Source organism: Cupressus sempervirens, chromosome 3 (genome assembly GCF_028749045.1).
Source record: "Cupressus sempervirens isolate cs-2001-9-10 chromosome 3, ASM2874904v1, whole genome shotgun sequence".
In the NCBI taxonomy this organism is placed as follows: Eukaryota; Viridiplantae; Streptophyta; class Pinopsida; order Cupressales; family Cupressaceae; genus Cupressus; species Cupressus sempervirens.
In genome coordinates this window covers 46591058-46618765 of record NC_143120.1, presented here as the reverse complement: position 1 = coordinate 46618765, position 27708 = coordinate 46591058, and the positions used below count along the sequence as shown (strand labels likewise).

Sequence of the window (27708 nt, the reverse complement as noted above, 5' to 3'; positions counted from 1 at the left end):
TAATTGTTCTATTTTTTCTTTTTGCTACTCCATTTTGTTGTGGAGTGTACCTTACTGTAAATTGTTTCCATATGCCATTTTCTTTGCAAAAATTCAAAAAATCATTTGATATGTATTCTCCACCTTGATCAGTTCTTAATGTTTTAATAGAGTATCCACTTTCTTTCTCAACTTTTTCCTTGAATTCTTTAAAGACTGCAAATAAATCTGATTTATACTTCACAAAATAAACCCAAACTTTTCTGCTGAAATCATCAATAAATGTCAAGAAATAAAGTTTTCCACTTAAGGATGGTGTTTGCATTGGCCCACAAAAATCTGAATGGACTATCTCAAGTGGATGTTTTTCTCTATAAGACTTTCCAACTGAAAATTTTTCTCTATTTGGCTTTGCCAAAACACAACTCTCACATGTTGTCTTAAGTGGCTCTATTGATGGCAACCCATAGACGATTTGTTTCTTGTATAAGAGTTGTAACCCTTTAAAGTTTAAATGACCAAACGTTAAATGCCATAGCCAAGATTCATTTTTGTGGAAAGCTTTGAATGCAGATTCAGCTACTTTTTGCAATTCATTTGGCTCTAAGAATAATTCACTTTGGATTTTAAGTGGGAACATTCTATTTTGAATCATTTCAACTTTTGCAATCAACCTATTGCTTGGTCTTTTATCTAGAATCACACATTCACCATTTTCAAAATGTATTATATATCCCTTTTGTACTAGTTGTCCAATGCTTATGAGATTGTGTTGCAATCCAAGAACATTATATACATCAAGAATTTCCTTTTCTTCACCTTTCTTAGTTCTTATGCTAATTGACCCTTTTCCCATGACTAAGATTTGATGATCTTTCCCCAACTTAACCTCTGATTTTACTGATTCATCTATTGTTGAGAATATCTCCTTAGACCCACTCATATGGTTACTACAACCACTATCTAAGAACCATACTTCTTTAGAACTCTCTTGTGCAACATTGCATGTTATCAAGATGGTGTTTTGCTCACTAGTGTTGGGCTGACTTTCATTTGTAAAATGTGCCTTTTGCCTATTCATGTCATATTGTCTTTTTCTACACTCAGATGCAAAATGCCCAAATTTATTACAATAATGACATTGGATGTTAGATTTGTCATACCTTTCTCCATGATGATGGTTGCTCCCCCTTCCTCTTGTTGATGTGAAATTGGTTTGTGAGCTTGATGCTAGCCTTCTACTCTCAAACTGTTGATTTTCTCTTCCTTCTCTTGGTGTAAAACGTCCTCTGCCTCTGCTATGATCTGATCTTCCTCTTGTTCTTCCAAATGAAAGTTGAGTCTTGAAAGCATTCTCCAATGATGAAGTTCCCGAACGATTCAACCTTTGTTCATGTGATAAGAGAGAACCCATTAACTCATCTATTGATAGCAAGGAGAGATCCTTAATTTCTTCAATGGTTGCAACTCTTGAATCAAACTTATTTGGTAGACTTCTAAGTATTTTCTCTACAACTTGTTGATCCCCAAGGGTTTCTCCATATGATCTAATCTGATTTACTATCCACATTGTTTGAGTGAAAAATGAGTCTATTGAATCTGAATCTTTCATTTGCAAATTTTCAAAATCTTTTCTAAGATTTTGTAACTTTGAAGCTTTTACCTTTCCTGTGCCTTGGTATGTTGATTGCAAGTTGTCCCATGCTTGCTTTGAGCTTGCGGCAGCAGCTACCTTTGGAAATATTGCTTCCTCCACTGCCTGTTGAATAAAGAACAGTGCCTTAGCATCCTTTTTCCTATTTTCCTTTAATAAATCATTTTCAGCTTGTGAAAGAGCTTGATATGCCTGCTGGTCTGCTGGTTCAGGGAACCCACTTTCAACTAAATCCCAAACACCCTGAAAACGAAAAAGTGTTTTCATTTTGATGCTCCAATAATCATAATTTTTGCCATTAAAAGTAGGAATTTGTGGCTGTGAAATACTTCCACTGGCTCCTGCCATGATTTAACAGTAAAACTTTTTGACTTGTAACCACTACAAACCCTTTCTCTTCCTTCCTCACATAGAAACTATGATCTCCTCCTTAGATCTTTTTGCTCTCATTTGCCCTTCACCCACAATGACATATGCCCATAAAAACAATGCCCAAATTTTCTACAGCTCTGATACCAATCTGATGGATAGGCAAAGCACAAAAAATAAACACACAGAACAATACGATGTGCTACCGCACAATAAACTATGTTATATTTCATTCCAACATCATATCAAATGAGTACATACAATCTTTTATAAGAAAGCATACAATATTCTAGAGAAATCTACTATTAGCCAAGAAGACGAAACATCTACAAACTTCTGGAAAAATATTACAGCCGACTCTTTGAAAAAACCCTAAACCTAAACCTAACAATCTAGAAGCATAGTTTAAAATTAGAGATCTAGAACTCTCGATGAGAAGAAGCAATAGATGAAGTACTTGGAGTAGGTAAGGGCAGGGAAGATTAAACGGACAATTGGAAGCCAACATCACCAACAGTAGGCACATGTGGGAAATGGTTTTCATTCATTACAATAATATGGAGACTATGAAAGACTACATTATTATTATTAGGAAAAGTGAACAATTGTAATTGTTATTTGTTCGTATCAATAGTTCAATTTTATGGTATTCCTATATGGAAGATGGAAGATGGTTTCAATCTTTTGATTGAAATATACAATATTATTGTATACTTAAAAAATAATCGCAATAACAAACAAGTGTTACCTGTCTAAAGTTATGTAGCTATATATACATATATATTTATAATTTATAATATCTTTATAGATAAAATGTACATTTTACTATAAAGTTTTATTAGTTATAATATTATAATGTATAGTTTTAATAATAAAGAGATAATATGACCTATCTTATAGGCTAAAAATTTGGGATATGAGGAATTAATTTAAATATTTTATAACAAATCATATCTTATGAATTCACAAATCTGCATATAATAGTATAGAAAAATATTAAATAAAATGAATTTTAATTAGTAGAAGAGAGTTCATTTAATATGAGTAATCCAAATAGCCTACCAACTAGTACTAATAAGTATATATATAATTTTAAAAAAAATTCTAAAAATCATTTTCAAAATCTATGATATAAATATGATAAATGAAATTAATATGTACCTTAATATTTAGATATGTCATACGTTCAAATAGAATTTTATCCTGCAATTCACATATCCCATTTTATTAAAATAAATATATAACATAATGCTTAAAATTAAATTGAAAGGTAACTCTAAGAAAAATCATGCAAACCAAACATCAAGATATTATAAAATTACCTTTCTTGAACGTATCTTTCGCATACCCAAACTGGTTTTCTTTTCAAGATATTGCAGACGTTTGAAACTCAACGAATCCAAATGTTCACCAATCATATGCCTATCGTTCATAGCAATACTTGTCTGTATTTAAACTAAGTAAAAGCTCTCTTAAAATTTTCAATCTATAATGTCTAAGTTATCATTTTATCACATCTTTCAAATTTCTTACTTGTTTGCTCTTTCCAAATGTGCTATCGTTTTCCCCAAATTCTCCACTTCCAAACGCAACGTCTACAGACCAAAAAAAACAAAACAAATGTTAGGGGATAAAAAAAAATTTGTATAATGTTATTTTACCATAATATGCTACTCCAATTGTACTTTTTAAATTCAATGCAATACAAATAAAGGCTTTAAGTTGTCAGATCATTTAAGATCTCTCAAACTCTCAATTTAAAACATTATCTACAATGCTAAAAGAAAATATTGCAAAATTCTTGCTTGGCTATATATATAATTCTGGATTGACATGGTTTTTATCTTTATATGTGTCGTTTTCTCACCATTCTTGTTTCAACCTAATCATTAATCTAAAAGCTCCCCACATTTTATTATAAATCAATTCATAGTTTTTTTAAATCCGCCATGGCTTTTCCCTATAAATGAAAACAAGGTTTAGTGGTTCAGTGCCTGTTGGGATCCTTAACCTTGGATGTATAAGAAAATAACATTAATTCTTCTTGCAAGTTAATACCGAAAATAGCTCATTATATAAGTTATAGAATTTGAAAACAGGGGATGAGAACACAACACAGGGAAACAAACACAATAATTTTAACACAAACACAAATAAATAATTTATTGATCTTCTAAACTTATTACATATTGCAGTCTTGTTTCTAAATTCTAACATTATATTGGGCAAAAATTATAGAGGCTGCAACCTCTTAAGAATTATTCATATGCAGTCCATTCATTATTTAGGTAATTTTACAATTATTGTTATTTCATTTTTAAATATAATTTACTAAGGTAGAAATTAGGCTTAGAAAAATAAATCAACTTTGATTATTTAATATTTCTAGTGTAAAAATCAAGCGTTAATATATGATGTTTAATCCATCTTATTATTAAAATAGAACATTCTGCTATCTCCTTAATCCATCATCCATCATCCAACTATTTGTTCTATCTGCTTCCTTCGTGATTTGTATATCTAGAGCTAATAGGTTTAGTCTTGGTTCTGTCAAAAATGGTAACCCAGCTTATGATTTGAGTTAATTCCTCAACATGTATGTGCCTAACTAAGGAAACGTGTGATCGGCTAATATGAATTCATATAAATCAAGCTTATATGAATGTTGTAATTATTATTGACTATGAAATATGGTAGCACTGACTTTCGTGTCTTTTTCTGCACGTTTTATTATTTGTATTTTAGCTGGATCCATCTGTATATTAAGTTTTGGTTAAAAAATTCTACATGTTATGAGAGCCTGGGATCTAGGAAGGAGAAATATACAATCTTTGTTTGTACGTACTAAAGATCAAATCTGTTGTAAAGAATGGGGTTTTGACCTTTTTCCTTCTTAAATAGTATGATTATTTTAAATGGAAGTCAAAAAAACCTGCTTATGTTCAAAAGTAGAGTGTTGTAAGGATCAATCGTGATAATAGATGTTAGACCAAATTCTACATTAGAAATAGGCTAAGGTCGTGCTATTTTCTTTAGTGGGACACCATATTTTAGTAGATCTATCATGCTTCTCCTCTGTCAATATTATGAGGATTTATACTCTTCATGCAAACATTTCTTTAGTTCCATAGCTGATCAATTTTTATTTTTTTTGACAATTGACACTTGTATTCGTAACAAGCATTTTGTTATCGCATGGTTGAGTGGTATTGTATAGACTCCTGTGTCATCTGCATCCTTAACTAACAGGTTTTCTTATGTTTTGTCTTTATTTTCCATCTCCTCATTGTTTGAGTAGTCTTGTGGTGGGCAGGGGCATGCAGATTGATCTTATCATCATCTTGGTTTTATAGAAAGTTCTTCATTCAGCACTGTGATGGTTATTATTCGACAGCCATCCACACTTTGTTTCTTATAAAAGATTTTCCTCTATACTTCATATTTGTTCCTTGTTTGGGGGACTATATGCAGATTATTGTCTTCTGTATCTATGATTGACAAATTGTTTTCCTTTTTCCATCTGCTTATTGTTCAGGTAATGTCTTAAGCACATAAAGACTGATCTTGATCATCTTCTTACTTCTAAAAGGAATTATTCATTTAATACTGCGACACTTCTTATTTGACAGTGTTACGAAAGATTGTCTTCTACACTTCAAATATGCAAATATTTGCAAATATTTGTTAGCATATACTTACTTTGAGGTGGGGTTTTGTTTCATACCAGTTTTCCTCTTTCCTGTCATTTAGTTTTGCGTAGAACACTCTGGTACCTCCATAATACATAGATCGATCTTAGACTCTTTGTTCTATTCGCTCCCTCCCTGATCTGCAGAGCTGGAGCAATTAGCTTTGGTCTTCTTTTCATAAAAATGGTGATCCAGTTTATTGGTTTGAGTCGATTCCTCCTGTATATGCCTAATTAAGGAACTTGTAACCAGCTCATGCCTTCACTATTATTTCTCTTGTAAATGGTACTTTCGTATTAAATCATGTTTAAATACATGTTGTAATTATTATAAAATATGGTACTTTCGTATTAAATCATGTTTATATATATACATGTTGTAATTATTATAAAATATGAAATATTCAATTCTATTCCAAACAGCTCTATTTTTCATGTCCTCTGCAAGTTTCACCATTTTTCTTTTCCCTAGATCCATCTGTATTATGCAGCTCTAGGTGCAAAATTCTACAACCCAAAAACTATACTTTAGACATTACTAGTTGTGCAACCTAGCGCGGCATGGAGTTGGAATTCAAATGGAACTTATATTGGTAAATTGGAATCTAAAGCCATACGCATGCGTTGACATGTTTTCTTAAGATAAGTTTAAAGTCCTATCACCCAAAAAAACTATACTATGCCATTGCTTAGCTTATTTTGGTAAGCTGGCTGCTCAATAATTATAAGTTATTTTCATATAAGCATAAAATACACTTATGCAGCTGTATGGGAACACAAGGTAAGGCAGGAGTTTTATGGGTAGGGCTTGGGTTCTATTTTTGTGGAGCCATAATTTTTTAAGGGGGCTGAAGGTTTATATGGAATCTTTTCCTATAAAATATGAGCTCCGACCTTTTAGCTTAACAGGATGAAAATGGAGTGGTACTAGAAATTGCCCCACTAGCTTAGGAAGAATTATGCTATATGTGAACAATCTACTCTTTATTTTCCCACCAAAAAAAATCCTACCAAACATATTTATGAAGAAATATAATAGACAACAAGCTTCCTTGAATTTAAGAGCTGACATATACTCTTGTTTAAATATTCCTAAAAAATCTTACTAATACCCACTATTTTTAAAGAAGTGGTTGCCCATCTCAAATGCAAAGCATGTTTTTAGTATTCATGATCAAGCAGCATTAATTTCAACATATATCATTTCTCACTATTTTATTTTATCAATTCAAGATTTTGACTATACGTGTATTTTATTGTTGCTAGTATTTTTTCGAAATTTTCACTATTTTGTTTTATCAATTCAAGAAGTTTATTATTATTGAGTATTTTTTCGATTAAATATCCTCGAACAATATGCTAAGGGTCTAGATCAGTTCAACAATGTCGTTAATGGCATCCACGTGAAGGAAATCCAATCCATAAAGCTGGTGTGGAACTAGAGGTAATGGTTAATGGAATATCTATGTGGTTTGAGGCGTTAACGAAGTTGATTCAATATGATGAAGCTGGTGTCGAAGTTTAATGTCGTATAAGTCATATGTAGTAAAAATATAAATCTATTTTCTGTAAGTAGAAGCACTAAAATACCAAATAAGATTATATTAGATCTTAGTGATTTTTAAAATGTAATAAAATAAGTAATTCTTACTACAACTCGTGATGGGCTAAAACAAGGGCATCCAATAACCTTGCTTAATTTGTTCTTTGAGATTAAATTATGGGTATGCTCTCTTAACACAGTGATATGCAATCTAATGTGCAAGCTACAAAGATGCAAACTGATGATTTTCAGAACAAGTATTAATAACATAAACATTGTGATAATATGAATATTATATTATTATTGTACAATAATACAATTAGATTAACAATAACATTAACAACAACTAAGACATGGATCTTCTCCATGGTTTGAGGCTTGCAGTCAAGTGTAGCTGCAAGAGGTTATGGATACAAGTAATTCTTACTACAACTTGTGATGAGCTAAAACAAGGGCATCCAATAACCTTGCTTAATTTGTTCTTTGAGATTAAATTATGGGTATGCTCTCTTAACACAGTGATATGCAATCTAATGTGCAAGCTACAAAGATGCAAACTGATGATTTTCAGAACAAGTATTAATAACATAAACATTGTGATAATATGAATATTATATTATTATTGTACAATAATACAACTAGATTAACAATAACATTGACAACAACTAAGACATGGGTCTTCTCCATGGTTTGAGGCTTGCAGTCAAGTGTAGCTGCAAGAGGTTATGGATAGAAGGAGATTCCATAAATCTTCTAAATTGTTTACAAAAAAAGGTTAAAACTTCGTGGTTAATACATAATATAATGTTAAGAGTGTTTTTCTATTGTTGATACTCTTGACAAAGTGGTCATATGCCGCATGTATAGGGAAGCGAACAATGTGGTAGATGTTCTTACCAACATTGCAGTTGCCAGCTCGAAACCCATAATGTGGAATGAGTATTTATTAGCATATGGAAATCTCAAAGCTAAGATTGACCATGGCAAGGTGTTTTGTAAAATTGGAGATTTTAAAAATCTTGTTATTAATGAAAAGTATGTACTAGGACATGAAGTGTAATAACGAGTATACTTTATATCAAGGTTATGCATTGAAAGAGGAAATCTTCTCACGTTTTTTAGGTGGTTTTCATTTTGATCTTTTATTTTGGTATTTCTCTATTTATAGAAAGTTCCATTTCGAGTTTGTTTGGTCTTCGAGAAAGTTGCAAAGGTTTCACCATTGGCAAAACTTTGAAAAGATGGGAGTCGGGTAATTTTGACCAATGGACAAAAAACCTGGAGTATAGGTGAATTTGGATAAAGAACATCTGGTGCCTTATATGACCAGAATAAAGAATGCAAGGACAAGCATCACTGAAGTGTTTATCAATAGTTGGGATGCTAGCACGAAGACTCTTGTTGGGTGGCACCTTGAACTGGATATCGATATGACGGTTATGATAATGGGTCTCAATAGAAAAGGTAGGAATTTCTACCACAACAAAGAAATTGTTGAGGAAGCAATTAGTAAATTTGCTAAGGTTAAGAATGGGACTTTGGTTAAACAAAGGGGTGGGGGGGTTGTGGCTGCTTCTTCCATTAAAAATTGTGGAAACACGTTCCTAAAGTTGTAATTCAGCATGTGACTTGTGGTGGGAGGTATGATAGGGCTCGTAACTATCATTTTGTCTTTCTTTATCACTTCGTTCTTCAAATTAGGGTTTGTTTCCCGTTCTACCTGTTGTGTTCACTTGCTCATAGTATCAAAGAATATAAGGAGAAACCCAACAAACTCATTCTTCATGAAGGGTTGATGCGGTTAAGTTCCGATTTTATGATGGATCATGTAAAGGAAATTCTCCCTTCACCTTTACCCGTTAAAAAAGAATGATGCCCTAAAACCACAGTCAACAATGAAGGTAAAGGAAAGAGGTTGATGGATGAGTTGGGATATGTGAAAAGGGGGTCTACTAAAAGAAATAAAAAGAGTGTGAACTATAAGGAAATGGAGTCGGATTCAAAAGAAGCCAACAATGATAATGCTCAAAGCCTGAACACGAAGGAAACAAAGAGTGATTTCTCTGGTGGGTCGATGGAAAAACTATTTCGGCCACCTAGGACCTATCCTTCCCCTATTTCTATTCATTCCAAGGAAATGAAGGTTGGCTTCCCAGAAAAGGAGAGAGGAGGCAAAAATATGGAAACTGATGAAGAGGAGGAGGAAATTAAAAATGTGGAGACAAGGGAAGAAGAGGATGATTATGATAAAGAGGCCCCATGGTATAAATATTTTGAGGATAATGTGACTCATGATGTGTACATTGAGACTAAGAATTCCCTTCTCAATGCAGCCCCTGAAGAGTCAGAGGAGAAGATTGAGGAAAAAAGAGAGAGGTAGTTCACTATAGCCAATACTATGAGTGTGGAAAAGGTCCATGTCAAATTACTGGGGGAAGACCTAAAAGGTATTGACATCCAGCCTTCGTTGGGAGTGCTCCAAACAGGAAAAAAACATTTTTAATGTACACTTTCAGAATGGAACAATGGATTTTCAACTCCATCAAAAAACTCAATATCAATTACAAAGCTCTAAATTCAAAAATGGAGATTGAGAACAAGTTTAATTGGGAGCCAGGAATTGGTAATGTTGGTAATAATATGGAGTAAAACATACAAGGACTAGGGGACAAAATTGAGAATTTGGAAAGAAACACTTCCACTCTGGTCAACAATTACAGAAAATTGTTGGAAGCCTCGGTGGAAAATATAATCAAAATTATTGGAAATGTGGATATGCAGGTGGACAAGATTATGGTTGTGGACTTGGACAAGGCTAAGAGCATGGAAGAGACATCAGGTAAGAAGAGAACTAGATCTACTACTAGGAAGTTGAAGGCCAAGACTGATGAATAGATTAAAGAGGATGCTAAAGTGGCTACCAAGAAGATTAAGGAAAAGGAGGAGATGGCATTGGAGCCAACATGATGCTCATTTGGCTTGTCTTTCCTTTGGTTTTTGGCTTTTTTGTGTTTAGGCGCATAGTTTGTCGTTTGGGTTTTGGTGTTGTTTCTTGTTTCTGTCTATTGGCTGCTTTTTTGTTGTTGCCCGTTGTTTGAGGGTGTTGGTTGTTATTTCAGCATAGCACATGCCAAAGATATGTATGACACCTCTCCTTGCTTGAAGGATTGCCATATCTTACAATAATTACAGGATGTTTTTCTAGATTAATTACTTTAGTTACCTCCAAAGAGGGAGTTTGACTTTTCTATTGATTTGATGTAAGATATTGAACCTCAATCCAAGCTTCCCAACTGCATGACCACAACCGAGATGTATGACTTGAAGTTAAAATTACAAGAGTTGATTAGCCTTACATAATGATCCATTTAATCCTCATCTTGAGGGATATACCTTTGATGAGGACAACACTCTGAGGTACCAAGACCAACATTATGTTTCCTACTGAGAAAATTCGAGGAAGGTGGTTCTGGACGAGATGTATTGCATTCCATATACAACACATCCTAGGGTATATAAGATGATGGTTGATTTAAGACTGCTATAATTTTGGCCAAGACTTAAGGAGGATACGATAACATATGTAGCTCAATGTTTGGACATCTACCTTGCAGGCCTACTTTACCCTCATGAGGTTCCACAACAAAAATAGAAAGTTGTTACCATTAACTTCATCCAAGGATTACACATGACTAGGTACAAGCATGATGTTATCTTAATTGTAGTCGATAAATTAACCAAAGTGCCTCATTTTACTCCTAAGAGTATGGAGGAGGGATTATTGGCCTAAGCCAAGAAGTTCATTAATGAAATATTCAAACTTTGCGGTGTAACTGAGACTATCATCTTTGACATAGGCATACAAATTACATCCAGGTTTTAGACCACTCTAAATTCTTCTTTGGATGCATGTCTGAATTTTAGCACCACTTATCACCCTGAGACTAATAGGTAGACCTAGAGAGCAAACCAAGTGCTTTAGAACCTACTTTGTATGTACTACATGGATCAGTAGTATAAGTGAGAAGAGTACCTAGTATATGTATAAATATATGTAAATAGAACTATAGCTATGCATATATATGTACATAGACACATTATATACATAAATCTATACATATCTATAGTGTATACTCAATTTAGGAGCATGTGTTTTATGTCTTCGTAACCCAAATGAGTTACCGAATGGGTTATGTAAAACTCAAAATTATGCCTTTACTTCTATACATAACATGTACATGTCATGAATAATTTGAAACTATAACTTTTGCTTTTCAAATTTTGAACAAGTTATAATACACGGCAATACCTGTACACATTTTGGATTGGTAAAAGGATTGAAAAATAATTGCAAGTCTATTTTCCGTCCATTTTAATATTTTAACACATTTTTTCATCTAACATGATTTATCTACTTCATCATCATTAGGTTTATAAATGATCAAGTCGGTATCTCTAAAACTAGCACCATAATTTCACAGGTCGTCTCAACTTTCTAACCCTATAAAATTTTCTACTTTTGGACAACAGTAGCATAGAAAATTTTAATTTTATTTACTCGTGCCTTGGGAGTCCTCATGGACATATGTCTACCATTTTCTTAATAAATTTTGATATACTTGACAAAATTTAAAATAAATTACATATTATTAATTACACTAGATTATATGCACTTAAAAAAATGAAGTTTGCATATTTTTTTATTTTGATACAAGTTATGCTCACTGCACAAACAAGTACCAAATTTCCAAAATGCAATCACTTCAAAAAATAATAATAAAATATCCTAAACAGAAAATTACAAAAATAAACAACCTCTAGATATCATTTTTAACTATCGTCTTACCAAAGAGTTCTACAAAATAATAAATCTAACTATCTTTTGTAAAGTGCACTTAAACAATTATGTCATGTTTTTCTGTACAAGTTTTGGTGGATGATAGGTTTGACCCTTTTAATCTTATCCATTTTTCAAAAAATTTAGTAGTTTACACTAGACTCTATGCACTTTTAGAAAAATGAAGTTTACATAGTTTTTTATTTTGATACAAGTTATGCTCACTTCACAAACAAGTACTAGATTTTCAGGATGCAGTCACTTCAAAAAATAATAATAAAATTCCTAAATAGGAAATTACAAAAATAAACAACCTCTAGGTATCACTCTTAACTATTGTCTTACCAAAAGAGTTCTACAAAATAATTAATCTATCTTTTGTGAAGCGCACTGCAACAATTATGTCATATTTTAACAAGTTTTGGTGGGCAGCTGGTTTGACCCTCTTAATCTTATCCATTTTTTTAAAAAAATAGTAGTTCAGAAACTAGATTCATAGTACTACAATTCTCATTCTTTGTGAAACTCCTAGTCTTTGATATTCAGATTTACCATATTTGAAGAAAAAAGTGGTCACGTATACCTCTTGTGCACGTCATCTTAAATCACTTACCAATATATAAACAGTAATAAAACTATTTTCATCAAGACATAATTTTTCTTGGTCCTTGCTTTGCAATGCCAAGATTGTGATTTAATAATATTTATATGATATTTACAAAAGAGAAACTACAATTCAAATTCAATGTGAATACTTGATATTAATAATATCAATCTCATATATGCACATACAATGAATGTGAAAAAAAAATGCAACCACTACATACTCCACAAGTTAAAATGTATTACTTTTAAATACATTAATTTTGCTTAAAAAGTTAGGAACTGTACCTCTATATTTTCAGGTAATTGTATTTGATGTCCCATTGATGAAGAAAAACTTTGATACTTTCCTATTATTCTGTCCATGCTTTATTGAAAAACAAATTCTATTAAACAATATATTAAAACTCAAAACAGATTACTGCTAAATTATTCATTAAAGTCTATCTGATAATATAATTTAAATTTAAATATACCATAGGTAAAAATCATAAATTATGTGATGTATATTAAAAAAAATTTGGAAGTATTTACCATAATTGTATAGTACATAACTAGTTATAATTATTGTATTTTATTGGTTCAAAAACTACTAGAACAAGAGATATATTTATTAAAGGAGTTTCTTCCTTTCATAGTTGATGTCATACCAAAAAAAAACATATTGATACCAATGAATATACAACATCCTCTTTAAAAAACATATTGATACCAATGAATATACAACATCCTCTTTAAAAAAACATATAGATACCAATGAAATGTACGAAGTCTTCTTAATCATTTCAAAATAAGAACATAAGAATTGAAGAATATATGCACAGAATGTTATTATAACTAAAAGAAGGATAAAAAATTTATTAAATACCAAAGAGCACAGAACAACAGAAGAAACAAAGAGCACTCAAGAGTTTTGTCCTGATCCACAAATTGAACCAACTTCTGAAAGTAGTTAACATTTTTATCACCAAGTAAAAAATATAGTTTATTTCTGAATGAACATTCTACGTTTATGAAGTAGTTCTACTTATTTCTAGATAAGCTAGTAAATGAGAAGAAACACTGGCACGCGTTTCTGTTTAATTAACCCTATTTGAATCCATGCCCATTCAGCTATTTCTCAACTTGTGCCGCTGCATAATGCAAGGTTTTGAACTTTTGTACCGTTGGAATTTATAATCCGAATTAGACTTTTGTACAACTCACACTCTTCATGCAACCGTCGACAAAGTTCTTTTGTTTTGTTTCTCAGAAATATGAACAAAGGATCAAAATTTGTGCTGTGTAACTTTTAAATGGGAAGACGAAAACAATGGCAGAGAGAAGTATATGGTTAGAATATGGTTAGACTAAAAGAGCTCTTGAAATACAAAGAGAAAAACAAAATGAAAGAAAACTAATTGATTAGTAGAAGTAGAGATTTGACAACTGTAGCAGCGAAGAGTATGAGCAAAAGATTAGTAATAGCAGCGAGGGATTGCCAAATGCACAACAGCTCCACGAAGTAAGCAAGCATACTCAGCAGCTCTAGAAAGAGAAAGAATTCACACTAGGAGTAAACTCTATGAACATTTTTTAATAAGAATACAAAAGGTTTATTAAATTATATTTTAAGTAGAAAACACATTCTCTTTACTTTTATGAATATTCTTGTTTTCTTTTGGTCTCCATATGTTATGTTGTCTGGTTTTATTTGTAATAGGTCGCATTAGAACAACAATCTCCGTGTTTAGTTTACATTTTACTCAACCAAACTAGTATAAGAGCCTTAGATTTCAAAATGCTTGGAGAATTTTGTTTTTGTTTGCGCATTAAGTATGGCTGGGAAAAGATACAATTGAAGAGGATCAATAGAAAAGATGCATTAAGTCCTTAGCAAAAAAGAGAAACGTGTACCAGTGTTTCTTCTCATTTAGTGTTAATGTTTAAACTTGTCTAGGCCTATACATGTTAAATATTCAATGCATGTTGTATGGTAAACAAAAACAAAATATCAATTTAGCTAATTTGACCAACGAAAGTATTCTAGACCCGGTCTCCTGTGCTACAAGATGGTCATCGGTTATATATTATTTGGCAAGTTTGATATAAGTATTTTAAATGCAATCTATGGTATACATTTATATTATCTTAAAAAATTACAATTCAAGTGGACTTGTATTCTGGAAGATATTGAAGAAAGGTTGGATTAAAATATAGAAATATTTTTAGTCTTTCTATGGATGACTCCTCTATTAATTTAAAATTTGTCATTGTATTCTTATCACATTTGTTGACCTAAGTAGTCAATTAGATCAGTTGATCATGTTAATACTTATAAGAAGTCTTGTGAGACTTAAGGAATATTTGTATATTTCATAATAAATATATCTGTATTTATGGATTATTTAAGGATGTCTATGTTTCAATTATTAGTATGTATTTAAGCCTTCAACCTTATATATTTTGACTTTCTTACCCATAGGAATAGAAACATGTCAATTTTATATCATACTATTGCTTAGTACTTCAAATATTCACATAATGGGTAAGTGCATCAAGATGGTGTGCAAAAGGGCGTACAAGTGGCAACTTCTTTTTTAAAATCAAGCCTGATGTTCAAAGAGAAATTAGTGGGTCATGCACACAAAACTAGGAGTCGTGCAAAGAAAGAAAATTTATAGTGTACTCAAATTATAGTTTCTAAACTACTAAATTTTTTTTTTTTAAATAGATAATATTAAGATGCTATGATTCATTTTACTCGTCATGAATCTTTTCCTTAACTCATAAACTCAACCTTGACAAGAAGAGAGATGCTATGATTCATTTTACTCGTCATGAATATTTTCCTTAACTTGCTTAGCATTCAGTGCAAGAACTGTGGTATGAGTTACAATATTAGGATCAATGCCAAACATGTTTGACTATATCAATGAAAAAATATCTTAGAACTCAAGAAGAAGATCGGTGATTTGATTGTGTTTATCCTCGTCTAGACACTTTCCAATCTTGATGATCATTTTGGGGTCAATATAATCAACTTGAACATCCCAGTATGAGTGATTATGAGACTACTTTCTCTGAGTATCATTTATACATGGGAGAGGACCAAGAAATTATTTAGAATTGCTCTCTTCCCCAAAATATCCATTAGCGTTCAAACAATATGGTCTTCTTTTATTATGATAAAAGGGAGGGAAATCCTTGTATACCCCTCAAAAGTCTATTATAGCATCATCAAGGAGAAGATATCTAAGGATGGTTTCTAACCGAAGCTAAGAAGATGTGGGTTTGTCAATTTAGAGGACCACTACAATTGCGGTTAACATTCGGAAAGAAAGAAGGTTTCTTGTAAGGATTGAATCCTAAACCATAAGTATGTTCACAACAATCATTTGTTAAGAGAACATGTATTCCCAATTCAAAGTTTCTACAAACTTGACCATTAAAACCATGTTTGGTGTGCAAATGATAAACAGGACCATAACGAGAAGCCATATCAAAAAGAGTTAAAGGAATTTCATAGGTCACTATGTCATGTTATAGGTTTAATTGTTTCAATAGTTTCATTCAATGAAGCAATACAAAGTTACTACTCAACTCTCTTGAAAGAGGAGTGGAAACAACTTTTTTTTGTTTTAGTTTCTTCTCACGGTTTCATAAAAGAAAGGTCAGAAATTTGGTATTCTCCAATAAAGGTAGGGGTAAAATCTAAAATACCCCAATCATCTTCAAATAGAATAGAAGAAGGAGGTTGTAGGGCCCATTTACCGTTGCACCAAAAGCCATGACTGTTAGTGAACATGGAACACCACATAATTAACCACTATGGGCAGGGGAGCGCGTCACATCACCCAACAATCTCCCCCTCGACGCGCATACCAGGTGCTTACGCGGGTCGAGAAGGCACCGGGGAGATTTGAACCCATGACCAGGCCAAAACTAGGCTCTGATACCAATTGTAGGGCCCATTTACCGTTGCACCAAAAGCCATGACTGTTAGTGAACATGGAACACCACATAATTAACCACCTGTGGGCAGGGGAGCGCGTCGCATCACCCAACAGAGGTTCCTTACTTTATTGAGTTCTATTTTCAGTTTTAAAGTCTCTTGTGTATCTTCACTAAGCCTTAGCAAACTCGATGCTTAAACAACTATTAGGTTTTCAGCCGCACGAAGAGTGTACATCACATTTTGAAAAATGAACTTGACTTTAGAATGAAGCATGGAGGGAGGTTGTTGTTGGGTTATAGTGAACTTTTCACTCAACATTACAAGAAAAAGAAAGATTTTAGATTATATGCTCAAGGATATGGAATGAAAAGAATTCGGTGATCCAAGAATGAGTTTGGTGTATAAAATCTAATGGTCTTGCAGCACATTAGTTTTGGAGAGGGACATTTCAGAAGAGATGGTGTTCTGATATGGTGATGGGAACTTTATTCCATAAAATAAGAAATTTTAAATTTTTTTTGATTTATTAAGACATGACAATGTTTTTTAAGAGCACTCTAAGATGTGTAATGAATTGAAACTTATCCTACATTTTTATATTAGGGTTAAAACTATATCTCTGTCTAGACATTTTATTTATTTGATTCAAAATTCTGTTATTTTTCTCTATCTTTTATAAGTACTATTTTTTATATGTTTTAAATTTTTGGCCATATACTTTGCCATCATTTTTTTCTTCTTAACTTCATAATATTCTATGATGTTATTAAATAATATCACTTAATACCCAAAAATTCAAACTGGATACTCAAAATCCAAACTATTGCTAACAATTTTATTTAAAAAATCATACTTGAAATATCGTCATTCAACTGTATTTTTTGACCTAAATCATTCATACTTCAAATAAAATGTAATGATTTTCTCAATATAGAATAGTAAAAATGAAAATATTCTAGTTGATGTTATACTTTGTTAAAAAAATATTATAGCTAAACTTCTTATATCAAAAATACAATGATATCATTGAAGATATTTTATTGTATTAAAACTTGTTATCGTCAAACTTTTGATATTAAGAATACAACAATACCATTAAAAATGTTTTATTGTACAACAATATCCCTAATAGTATTACAAACTACTAGTATAACCCGTGCACCTCTCAAAGACTACTCTTGCATGGTAAATCGTTAATAAAATCATGGCTAGTATTGATAATAAGGAGGCTCAAATGAGCACTACAATCTTAATTGGGTACTTGACCATGGATCAAGCCTCCACAAGGGAAATGGGTTCAAGTGAACCTGAATAGCATGCATGTTATGCAACCAAGGTCTTGCAAAGAGGATTTTGTAATTGAGAGGTCTATGCATCACATGAATCAAAGTATTTAGGATAACTAGACCTACTCTAATAAGTAGAGCTATGATGTAGCCCAAACCCCTTTCAAAATAATAACACAATACAAAATTTTAAAACACCAGATTCTTCATTAAACTTCTCCAACTCTATTCTCCCTTACAATGAAAGAAAACGCCTACTAATTACAATTCTGAAAATTACCATACTTGGCAGATTTTTGGAAAAAATAGAATTTTCCATTTTTGGTAATTTCCAAAATCCATCCTACGAATGCCAATTTTTCTCAAGAAAAACCCCCAACTAAGACAAGATGAATTTCCAACTAATCTACAAAATCAAGAGTGTGATTTCAGATTTATTAAAAAAAAATTCTAAAAAACTAGAAAAAAAAAAACAAAAACTCAATTTCTGAGGTCAAGACAAAAATTCAGGCTCTCGGAAAAATGTTGAAATGGCCACCTCTCAAGCTGAGCTCATCAGTAATCCGAATAACTCCTCATGCGACTGCTTGTAAAATTACAGCCAAAACCCATATCCGAGTCAAAAGTTATGACTCCCAGAAGTCGATGCATCATTCTCCCCTTCTTGAAAGAAACACAGCCCCTGCAAGTGACTGTCTGTGAATTGCTGCAATTTTATTGGATCCAACTGCATTACTACCCACTCAGATAACCATGTACTCTCTGTTTCAAGCAACTCGTTCAACTGTATGAGGTATCTACTATGATGACCATGCCTTGTGGAGGTAGTCTGCTTGTCAAGAATTTTGGCAATCTTTTCCTTCTTCTTATTGGGGAGGTGATGTTGCCAATCCACTCCCTGGCCCTCGTTTGCATTGGGAACATCTCCATGGAATGTGTATAAATCAAAAACATTAAAAATAAGGGAAATGTCAAGATTTGTTGGTAAGTTGACCTCATAAGCATTATCATAAATCATTTTGATGATTTTGCAAGGCCCAATCTTTTTATGTTTCAATTTATGCTAGGTGCCTGTAGGAAATTGTTCACACCTCAAGTAAATTATCACCAAGTCACCAACATCAAATATTTGTTGTCTCCGAATAGCATCCGCGACAATCTTGTAATTCACATTACTATCCTTCTAACTTTTGTCTGATACCTTGTTGGACCTGGTGAAGGTGTTCAGCAAAGGCAACTACATCATCACTAATTATGTCTCCCAAGGGAAGTGACACAAGATCTAGAACACCTTGAGGATTTCGACCATAGACAATTTGAAATGGAGATTTTCTTGAGGATTTGTTAACAGAACTATTATAGGCAAATTTTTGCCTTGGGCAATGCCCAGTCCCACTATTTAGGCCTCTCACCCACAATGCAAAACGCAACAGATTTCCCAAACTTCGATTGACGACCTTTGTTTATCCATCTGTTTGAGGATGATAAGCACTACTAAACTATAATTGCGTTCCTAATTTCCTCCAGAGAGTCCTCCAAAAATGGCTCAAGAACTTAGTGTCACTATCAAAGGTAATGGTCTTTGGACAGCCATGTACACGAACAACTTCTGAGAAGAATAGTTTTGCTACTCTAGTTGCCCCATTGGTCTTTTTAAAAGCAATAAAGTAGACCATTTTTTAAAATCGATTAACAACCACAAAAGTAGAATCATTACATCGTTGAGTGTGTGGGAGACCCAATACAAAATCCATACTCATGTTAGTCCATGGTTCGGTGGGGTATTGGTAAAGGCATGTATAATCCCGTATTCTATGAATGTTCTTTAGCTACTTGACAGATTCTACACCTTGCCACGTATTTAGTGATGTCTCTCGTTATCTTGGGATAATAATACTTATCTTCAACCAAGTTTATTGTTTTGTCCTTTCCAAAGTGTCCAGCCAATCCACCACTATGAAATTCCCCGATAATGTTTTTCCACATGGATCCGCCTGGTATACATAGTTGTTTACCCTTAAAGAGGTAACCATCCTGCATAAAATAGTCACCTTTCACATGATCCAACTTACCAGAAGATGAAGCCTTTAGTTGTTCTACAATTTCTCAAAAATAATCATTAGTTTCATACAAGGTCTTAATAGCATCAAAACCAGTGACCTCAGTTTTCATTGTGATTAATAGTGTAGCACGCCTACTCAAGGCATCAACAACCTAATTTTGTTTTCCAAATTTATGCTTGAAGACAAAATTATATCCTTGTACGAAAGATACCCACTTGGCATGTCGAGTATTCAACTTCTTTTGTGTGTTGAGATATTTCAGAGCAATATGATCAATAAATAGCATAAACTCATGTGAGACCAGATAGTGCCTCCAATGTCTTAATGCTTGAACAAATTTTGCATAAAACTCAAGATCATAGGTAGAATAGTTATTTCTTACTTCATTCAATTTCTTGCTCAATAAGGCCACGGGATTACCTGCTTGGCTAAGAACAACACCTATCCCAACATGTGAAGCATCACACTCTACTTCGAAAAATTTGTCAAAATTTGGAATTGTCAATATAGGAGCTTCAGTTACCTTTTTTTCAAGAATTAAAAACTTTCTTCAGCATCTAGTGTCCACGTGAACTCCCTTCCTCTGGTACAATCTATTATGGGTGCTACAATACTACTAAAATTTCAGATAAACTCTCAATAGAAAGTTGTCAACCCATGAAAACTTCGTACTCGTGTTATACTGGAAGGATTGGGCCATTCTAGGATTGCTCTTACCTTTTCTGGATCCATTTGAACACCAACTTGAGAAATGACAAAGCCTAAAAAGGTCAAACTAGTTTGCATGAACCTACACTTCTTCAAGGTTCGCAAAGAGCTTCTCCTTCCTTAAGACACTCAAGATGATCCTCAAATGTTGTAGTGTTCTTCCTTGCTTCTACTATAGATCTGAATATCATCAAAGTAAACTACAACAAACTTTCAATGTAAGGTCACAGCACAGTATTCATCAACCACATAAATGTGCTAGGTGCATTCGAAAACCCAAAAGGCATAACCATCCATTCGTACAAACCATCTCTTGTCTTAAATGTTGTCTTCCATTCATCTCCCTCTTGAATGCGGATCTAGTGGTAGCCACTTCAAAGATCAATCTTGCTGAAGTACTTCATCCCCACTAATTCATCAATCATGTCCTCTATCTGAGGAATAAGAAACTAGTACTTAATGGTAATCTTATTGATTTCCCTGCTATCAGTGCACATCCTCCATGTGTCATCCTTCTTTGGAGTCAACAATGCAGGTGCTGCACACAGAATCATGCTTTCCCTAACCAGACCCTTTTTCATTAGTTTTGTCACTTGTTTATTTAACTTTGCATGTTGTGTTGGATTTAACCGATAGGCTACTTGATTAGGCAAAGTTGCTCCAGGAATAAGATTGAGATGATGTTGAATATCTCTTTTGGGTGGGAGACCATCAGGTAGTTCCTCAGGAGCAACATCAGCAAACTCCTCCAGTACCTTCATTGCCTCGGGTGGCACCACGTTTTCTTGTTCTTCTCCTCTTTTTAGTACTAGTGCATAACAACCACCAGTTACTTTCATTTCTTTGACAACTTCTCTTGCAAACAACATGGTTTCATTCTTCTTTTCATCCTTAAGAGGCAAAAAAACCACTTTAGAGCAATCCTTCCAAAATCTGTAAGTATTTTTCTCCCAATCATGCATGACCTTCCTATCATACTATCATGGTCTTCCCAACAACATATGTCAAGCATCCATAGGAATAACATCACACCATATCTCATCCTTATAAAATTTTCCTATGGTAAATCTAACTAAACATCTTTTATCAATTGTTACTTCATTTCCTTTCTTAAACCATGCAATACTATAAGGGTGAGGGTGTCTCTCGCATTGTAAATTTAATTTCTCCACCATTTCTCTAGATACCATATTCTCACAACTACCCCCATCAACAATAACTTGACATACCTTTCCACCGGAAGTGCATCTAGTTCTGAAAATGTTAGTTCAGAGCCACAAATCCTTAGAGTTCTTTGCAGGAACTTCATCTTTTTCTGGGATGATCATTGATCTCCTCATCATGAGGGTTTCTCCCACATCTGGTGATAATTCTTGCTCCTCCTCTTCTGGCTAAGCCAGGTTCACTCTAGGTAGTCTTCCTTGATTTATTTCTGGCATGTTAGAATTTGAGCATCCAAAGGCTCCATGTCCTTCTCCACATTTGAAACAGGTAAAGGACCTCCGTTGGGTTTCCCATCCTCTTCCGCTACCATAAACTCATCCTCGCTAAAGTCCCCTTCCTCTTTCCTATTTTGCGGGATCTTGTCTAGAGTTTGTATTTCTTTCGAATCCTTTGGAGGATTCTCCTCGGTCGTGAACCTCCTTGAAACAGTGTCGTGGGACCCCTTCTTCCTCCTCTATTCCTCTGATTGTATTGTTCATTCTTCTTTTCTTCAACCTTTAGAGCTAATTGGTAGGCTTCCTCCGTACTGTTAACACGATGCATGCTCAGTTCATCTTGGATAGAGAATTTAAGGCCATTCATATATCTAGCAACCACCTGCTCATCATCTTCTTGATGCTCTATTCTCATGGATAACTTATAGAATTCATTTGTGTACTCTTGTACAGAAGATAGATTTTGCTTCAAATTCTGGAACTTACGAAACAAGGTTTGTGAGTAGTTTAATGGTAAAAACTTTTCCCAAAGCTTTTTCTCCATCTTGCCCCACATTTTGATCTTTTCCTTTTGTTTTTTTTGGTTGGTTCCTTCTGGAGGTGATCCCACCATATCATTGCATGTCCCTTTAATTTTGTGCAAGCAAACTTCATCTTCTTTCCCTCTGTCATAGGCTTCCATTCAAAAAATTTACCCATCTCATTTCGCCAGTCTATCAAATCTTCTGGCTTAAGACTACCAGCATAGCCTAAGACTTCAATCTCGGTCCCTTCATTTTTCCTTCTAAAGCCCGAATCACTCTATCTTCATAGCTTGGCTCTTCCAAGGGTTCTTCATTTTCTTCATTTTTATTAACACCTCGTCGATTTCCCTATTCATCTAATTCGTCCTCTCCTTGTGCTACTAGTATTCCTTAATTATCCATTCTCTCATTCAGTCGTTCAATCTAGCTCTGCATATCCAACATAAATCTTTGTGTTGGAATGACACCTCCTCTTCCTCTTCCTCTTCCTCTCCCAACCATCTTCCCGCTCTAATACCAAATGATGTAGCCCAAACCCCTTTCAAAATAATACTCAGAAAATAATAACACAACATAGATTTTCAAAACACCAAATTCTTCATTCAACTTCTCCAACTCTATTCTACCTTACAATAAAAGAAAACCCCTACTTATTACAATTCTGAAAATTACCATATTTGGCAAATTTTTGGAAAAACAGAATTTTCCATTTTTTGTAATTTCCAAAATCCACCCTACGAATCTTGATTTTTCCCAACAAAAGCCCCCAACTAAGGAAAGATGAATTGCCAACTAATCTACGAAATCAAGAGTATGATTTTAGATTTATTAAAAAAACAACTTTCTAAAAAACTGGAAAAAAAATACAAAAACTCAATTTCAAAGGTCAAGACAAAATTTCAGGCTCTCGAAAAAATGTCAAAATGGCCACCTATCGAGCTGAACTCATTGGCAATCCAAATAACTCCTCACGCACCTGCCTATAAAATTTCAGCTAAAACTTATATCCAAGTCAAAAGTTATGACTCCTAGAAGTTGATGCATCAAGTTATGATTCCCAAAGTCTTTTTAGCAATATTATCAAAGCCATGAATATGAATGTTATCATGTTTAGTAGTGGACATATCAACCTTAATATCCTTCAGCATGTCTAAACTACATACATTCAAACCCAATCCATTATCAATCAAAGTCATTCAAATGAGATTTCCATTAATAAGAACAACTATAAGAGCATCATATTGGTTTTGCACTTCTGTAGAAGGCAAATCTTCTTGCATGAAAACAATTTATGGAGTGGATACAACATGCATACACTACAAAGAGGAATTGATGTTGTCTTGATTAGGTGGTAGAATAGGAAGGGTAGATGGAGCCTTTTGCAGAGCTTCATGATATGTGAGAGAAGTTTGAAGAAGTTACCACAAGGAGATCTTGGCAAGAGTAGCACGTAACTACTCAACAAGATCATACTCATTTCTTATGGAGTTGAGCAAATGAGCTACTGGGGGAAGTATCAGTTGAGAGAGGGGTGATGAAGTAGGAACAACGAGGATAGTAGGTTGAGGACTATTTTGTGTTTGATAGGTAACCATAATTGTAGTGTAATTGTGATTTCCTTTAAAAACTATAAGAGGCTCGATGTTTTAAGGACAACCCTTAAGAGTAAGGAGTAGTTGTTGAGAACATCTTTTGAGAGTTATAAGAGGTTTAGAAAATAGAACCGGTTTGACAGTCTTAACATTATAAACAATCTCACACAAAGAAAGATATACAAAAAACCTATCATAAAGGTTGGCTTGGAAAGGCATAGAGGAAGATGATGGAGGACTAGATTCAATTAAGATCTCATTCTTTACATCCAACACTTCACTTCTAGACACCCCATGAGGTTTACTAACAAATGCATCATCAATGTACTCATGAAAGAATCATACATCTTGAATGTGAAACAATCTACTCATAATAAAATGAAATGCGACTTTTTTTTGGTATTTTTCTTGAAGCAAAAATGAACCGCAATTCTAACAAAGCAAGATTTTTTCGTACTTTTATGTTTATGAAATCTAACTACACATTATTCTATGCTAGCGGCCCTAAACTAATCTTCCTCAATTCTATATTGGGGGGGGGGGGGGGGGGGGGGGGTGGGCACCGGTAGCTTTCTATGGAGTGGAGTTCTTGTTCCAGATTCCCTATATAATGTGGGGTAACATACCCTGCTACTTGTCTTACTTGTCCTTCTTGATCGCGGATGTGCGGTAAAGACAGTAGAAATGCCCAATCCCATCATGCATGCGTCGTCTCCTTCCAATCAAAAAGTAGACATGCAGAATTGTCGGGGAGACGACATCTCAGCTTGGATAACTATGTTTGATTTGAATTGCATTTAAATCAAAGTAATAATCAGCAATAATGTGCCCCGTCAAGGCATGCTATTATAAAATAGTGGAGGATATATTGTTGTATTGATTCATAAATATAATGCATGTAAAAGAAAGAACTAACTTCCAAGATCAAACAAGGACAGTTCACATTGGGTTCACCAAAATGTTCAAGAGGAAAATAGCATTAATGAGTCTGAAAGTGCAAACTAGATATGATAAGTTTAACACTTTCTCTCTAAGCCATTCAATACAAGAGAAAGAGGAACTTCTACGCTTAACTCTCAATATACCCTATATTTGATTAGAAAAACTTAACTATGATAAAGGGATGTCAATACTAAACCCAAGCTATATCAAGAATGTATACAAGCAAGGCCTCTTTCATTGAATGTAATTCGATTTAAGATATTCGATATAAATACAATATTGAACTAATTAATTTAGTGAGAAATGTAAGATAGGTCTAGGTACCAAATATATTTAATCAGCCCAATTAAGATATTTAAATAGGTCAACTCTAAAAGATGAAAGAAGTGGTAAAGTACTTACCTTGAAACATGCAATGGAATATAGCTTTTCGCTCTGAAAATCGTGGATCTGAGATTGTGACTGAACATCCAATTGTGAATCTACAATCACAATAGAAAACCCAAAAACATGATGTGTTTCTTAGGCTTCCAGGAAGACGTCGACCTGGTGGTAAAGTGTTTGAACACTTTACAACAAGATGGGCATGCTCGACCCAACTTCTTCGATAATATCTCGGGGAGTAGTTTCAAAATTTGTGGTCACAAAACCCATAACCTACAAGTCTATTACATAATTGGTGCATGTGGATGACTACGAAGGGGTTTGCCTTAGTCAACCCCCTATTTTGGTGATTTCTACCTCCACGAATAGCTATTAAAAAGAATGAACTATGCGTGTATGTAGTGCTCATGAATCCTTGATTGTAGATCTACAGTGTAAAAGAGCTAGAAAATACTAAGAATATACTCTATGGGCAAAACCCTAGCATATAAATGTGCTTGTAAATATAAATATTTGCAAAATATGAAGCAGCAAAGATCAAATCTGAAAAATGCATAGAAAGAATACCAAGCCCCCAAGGCTACAATACTTTAATCATCTTCATGACCATCTTGAATCTCCATGATGTCATGTAATGATTGAATACTTGATTTGAAGAAATATTGATGAAGATCTCACTTTGCAATGAAAGAATTAATCCAACCCTTATCTTCCACATTGAAATTGCTCTATGTTAGATTGAGGTGTCCACGTGAGCTTGTATCTTGCTTCCATCATGCGCAAATGAGCCATTTGATGTCTTTTTATAGTGAATCTCCAAAATTACCCCCGCGGAAGCCGTCTATTATGAGTGAGAATTATTTAAAATTTGAAATAGGACCAGCACCTAACCTACCTGACCACAAGGTGTTCTGAAACAAGTCGACCTATTCCCCACGAGGTCACTGTCTTGGGTTTATAACCCAGGCTTTCAAGACTGCTAAGGGTCTAGGTGTAATGTGCATCAAGGATTGATAAACCAAGATTGGATTTGGAAAATGAGGCCTAGAAAGAGGAGGATGCATAGAAATTAGATCCTACCTCAGCCCATGAGAGAAAAATGGAAACAAAGGAGGATGTATTAGGTCCTATTATGATTTCACCTAGGATAAAGAGAAAGAAAAAAAAAACGTGTATGTTCCAAGTGTAATTGTGTAGGGAAAAAATACTTTAAAGAGGAGCTAAAAGGTCATTAATTGAAGTGCATCCAATTTTAAGATTGTACACCTTGTCTCTCCATATATCACTCTCTCCTTATCTCCTTTTCTCTCTCTCTCTCTCACTATCACCTTGTCTCTCCCTCTATCCCTCTCTCTCTTTCTCCTTCTTGTTATGAGTTAGTGCTACAATTTTACACACATTATGAACAAATAGGATTTGGAACAATTATTTTTAAACTTCTTCATAACCCATGCGAGTTCTGAGGAACTTTTTATATTTTTTGAAATTCAAATAACCTACACGAGTTATGTAAAAAATTGAGTTTTTTTTGCATGTGGCCACTTTTTTTATCAAGAACATAGTGCAATTACCCTCATAGAGTTTTAAAATAGCTTTCTTTGAAACTATATAACAACCTTATTTTTCTTGGAAGATCATAATTTAGTAAGGTGTAAAATTCATGTATCACTCCATGGACATTCATTATTTTCACACTTATAAATATGTTGGAGGGAACCTAATAGTCTAAAATTATTCCATGGAGCAATTAAATAGTATATTTTATTTCCATATTTTCTTAAATATTACAAAAAGTTTCTAATATAAACTTGTAAGGATATTTGACAATTTTGGTTATTTTCAGCTTGCATCCATGCTAAGTTTATTTGGTCATACTTGTAACTAATTGGAATTACCTTTCGTTTATTGTATTTTTTGTACCTAAAGGAATAACCACCTCGGCTTACTATAGCTCAAAGGATAGAAAAGAGACTACCTTCCCTTATTGCATCGGCTCAATTCCATTCTCGATTGATAATTTTATCCTATAATTTCAAATTGGTGCCAATTTTATCCTATAATTTCAAATTGGTGCCTCCTAGGTTGGGATTTGCATGTATCTTAATGGTTTACAAAACCCACAAATCTGAGATCCAATAGAGTTGATGCATAAAACATCAC

The 27708-nt window shown here is 33.6% G+C and overlaps 1 protein-coding gene across 1 annotated transcript in view; it reads right to left on the bottom strand.

The window, feature by feature from the left end:
• The window catches only part of LOC149564726 (agamous-like MADS-box protein AP1), a 104111-nt gene that overhangs the window by 63624 nt on the left and 12779 nt on the right, over positions 1-27708 (bottom strand). The window contains exons 2-5 of the mRNA XM_089818277.1: positions 12962-13040; positions 3536-3597; positions 3325-3424; positions 3164-3205 (exon numbers count right to left, since the gene is read on the bottom strand). Coding sequence (XP_089674403.1) covers positions 3164-3205; positions 3325-3424; positions 3536-3597; positions 12962-13040 — 283 coding nt within the window. The remainder of the gene's footprint in view (positions 1-3163; positions 3206-3324; positions 3425-3535; positions 3598-12961; positions 13041-27708) is intronic.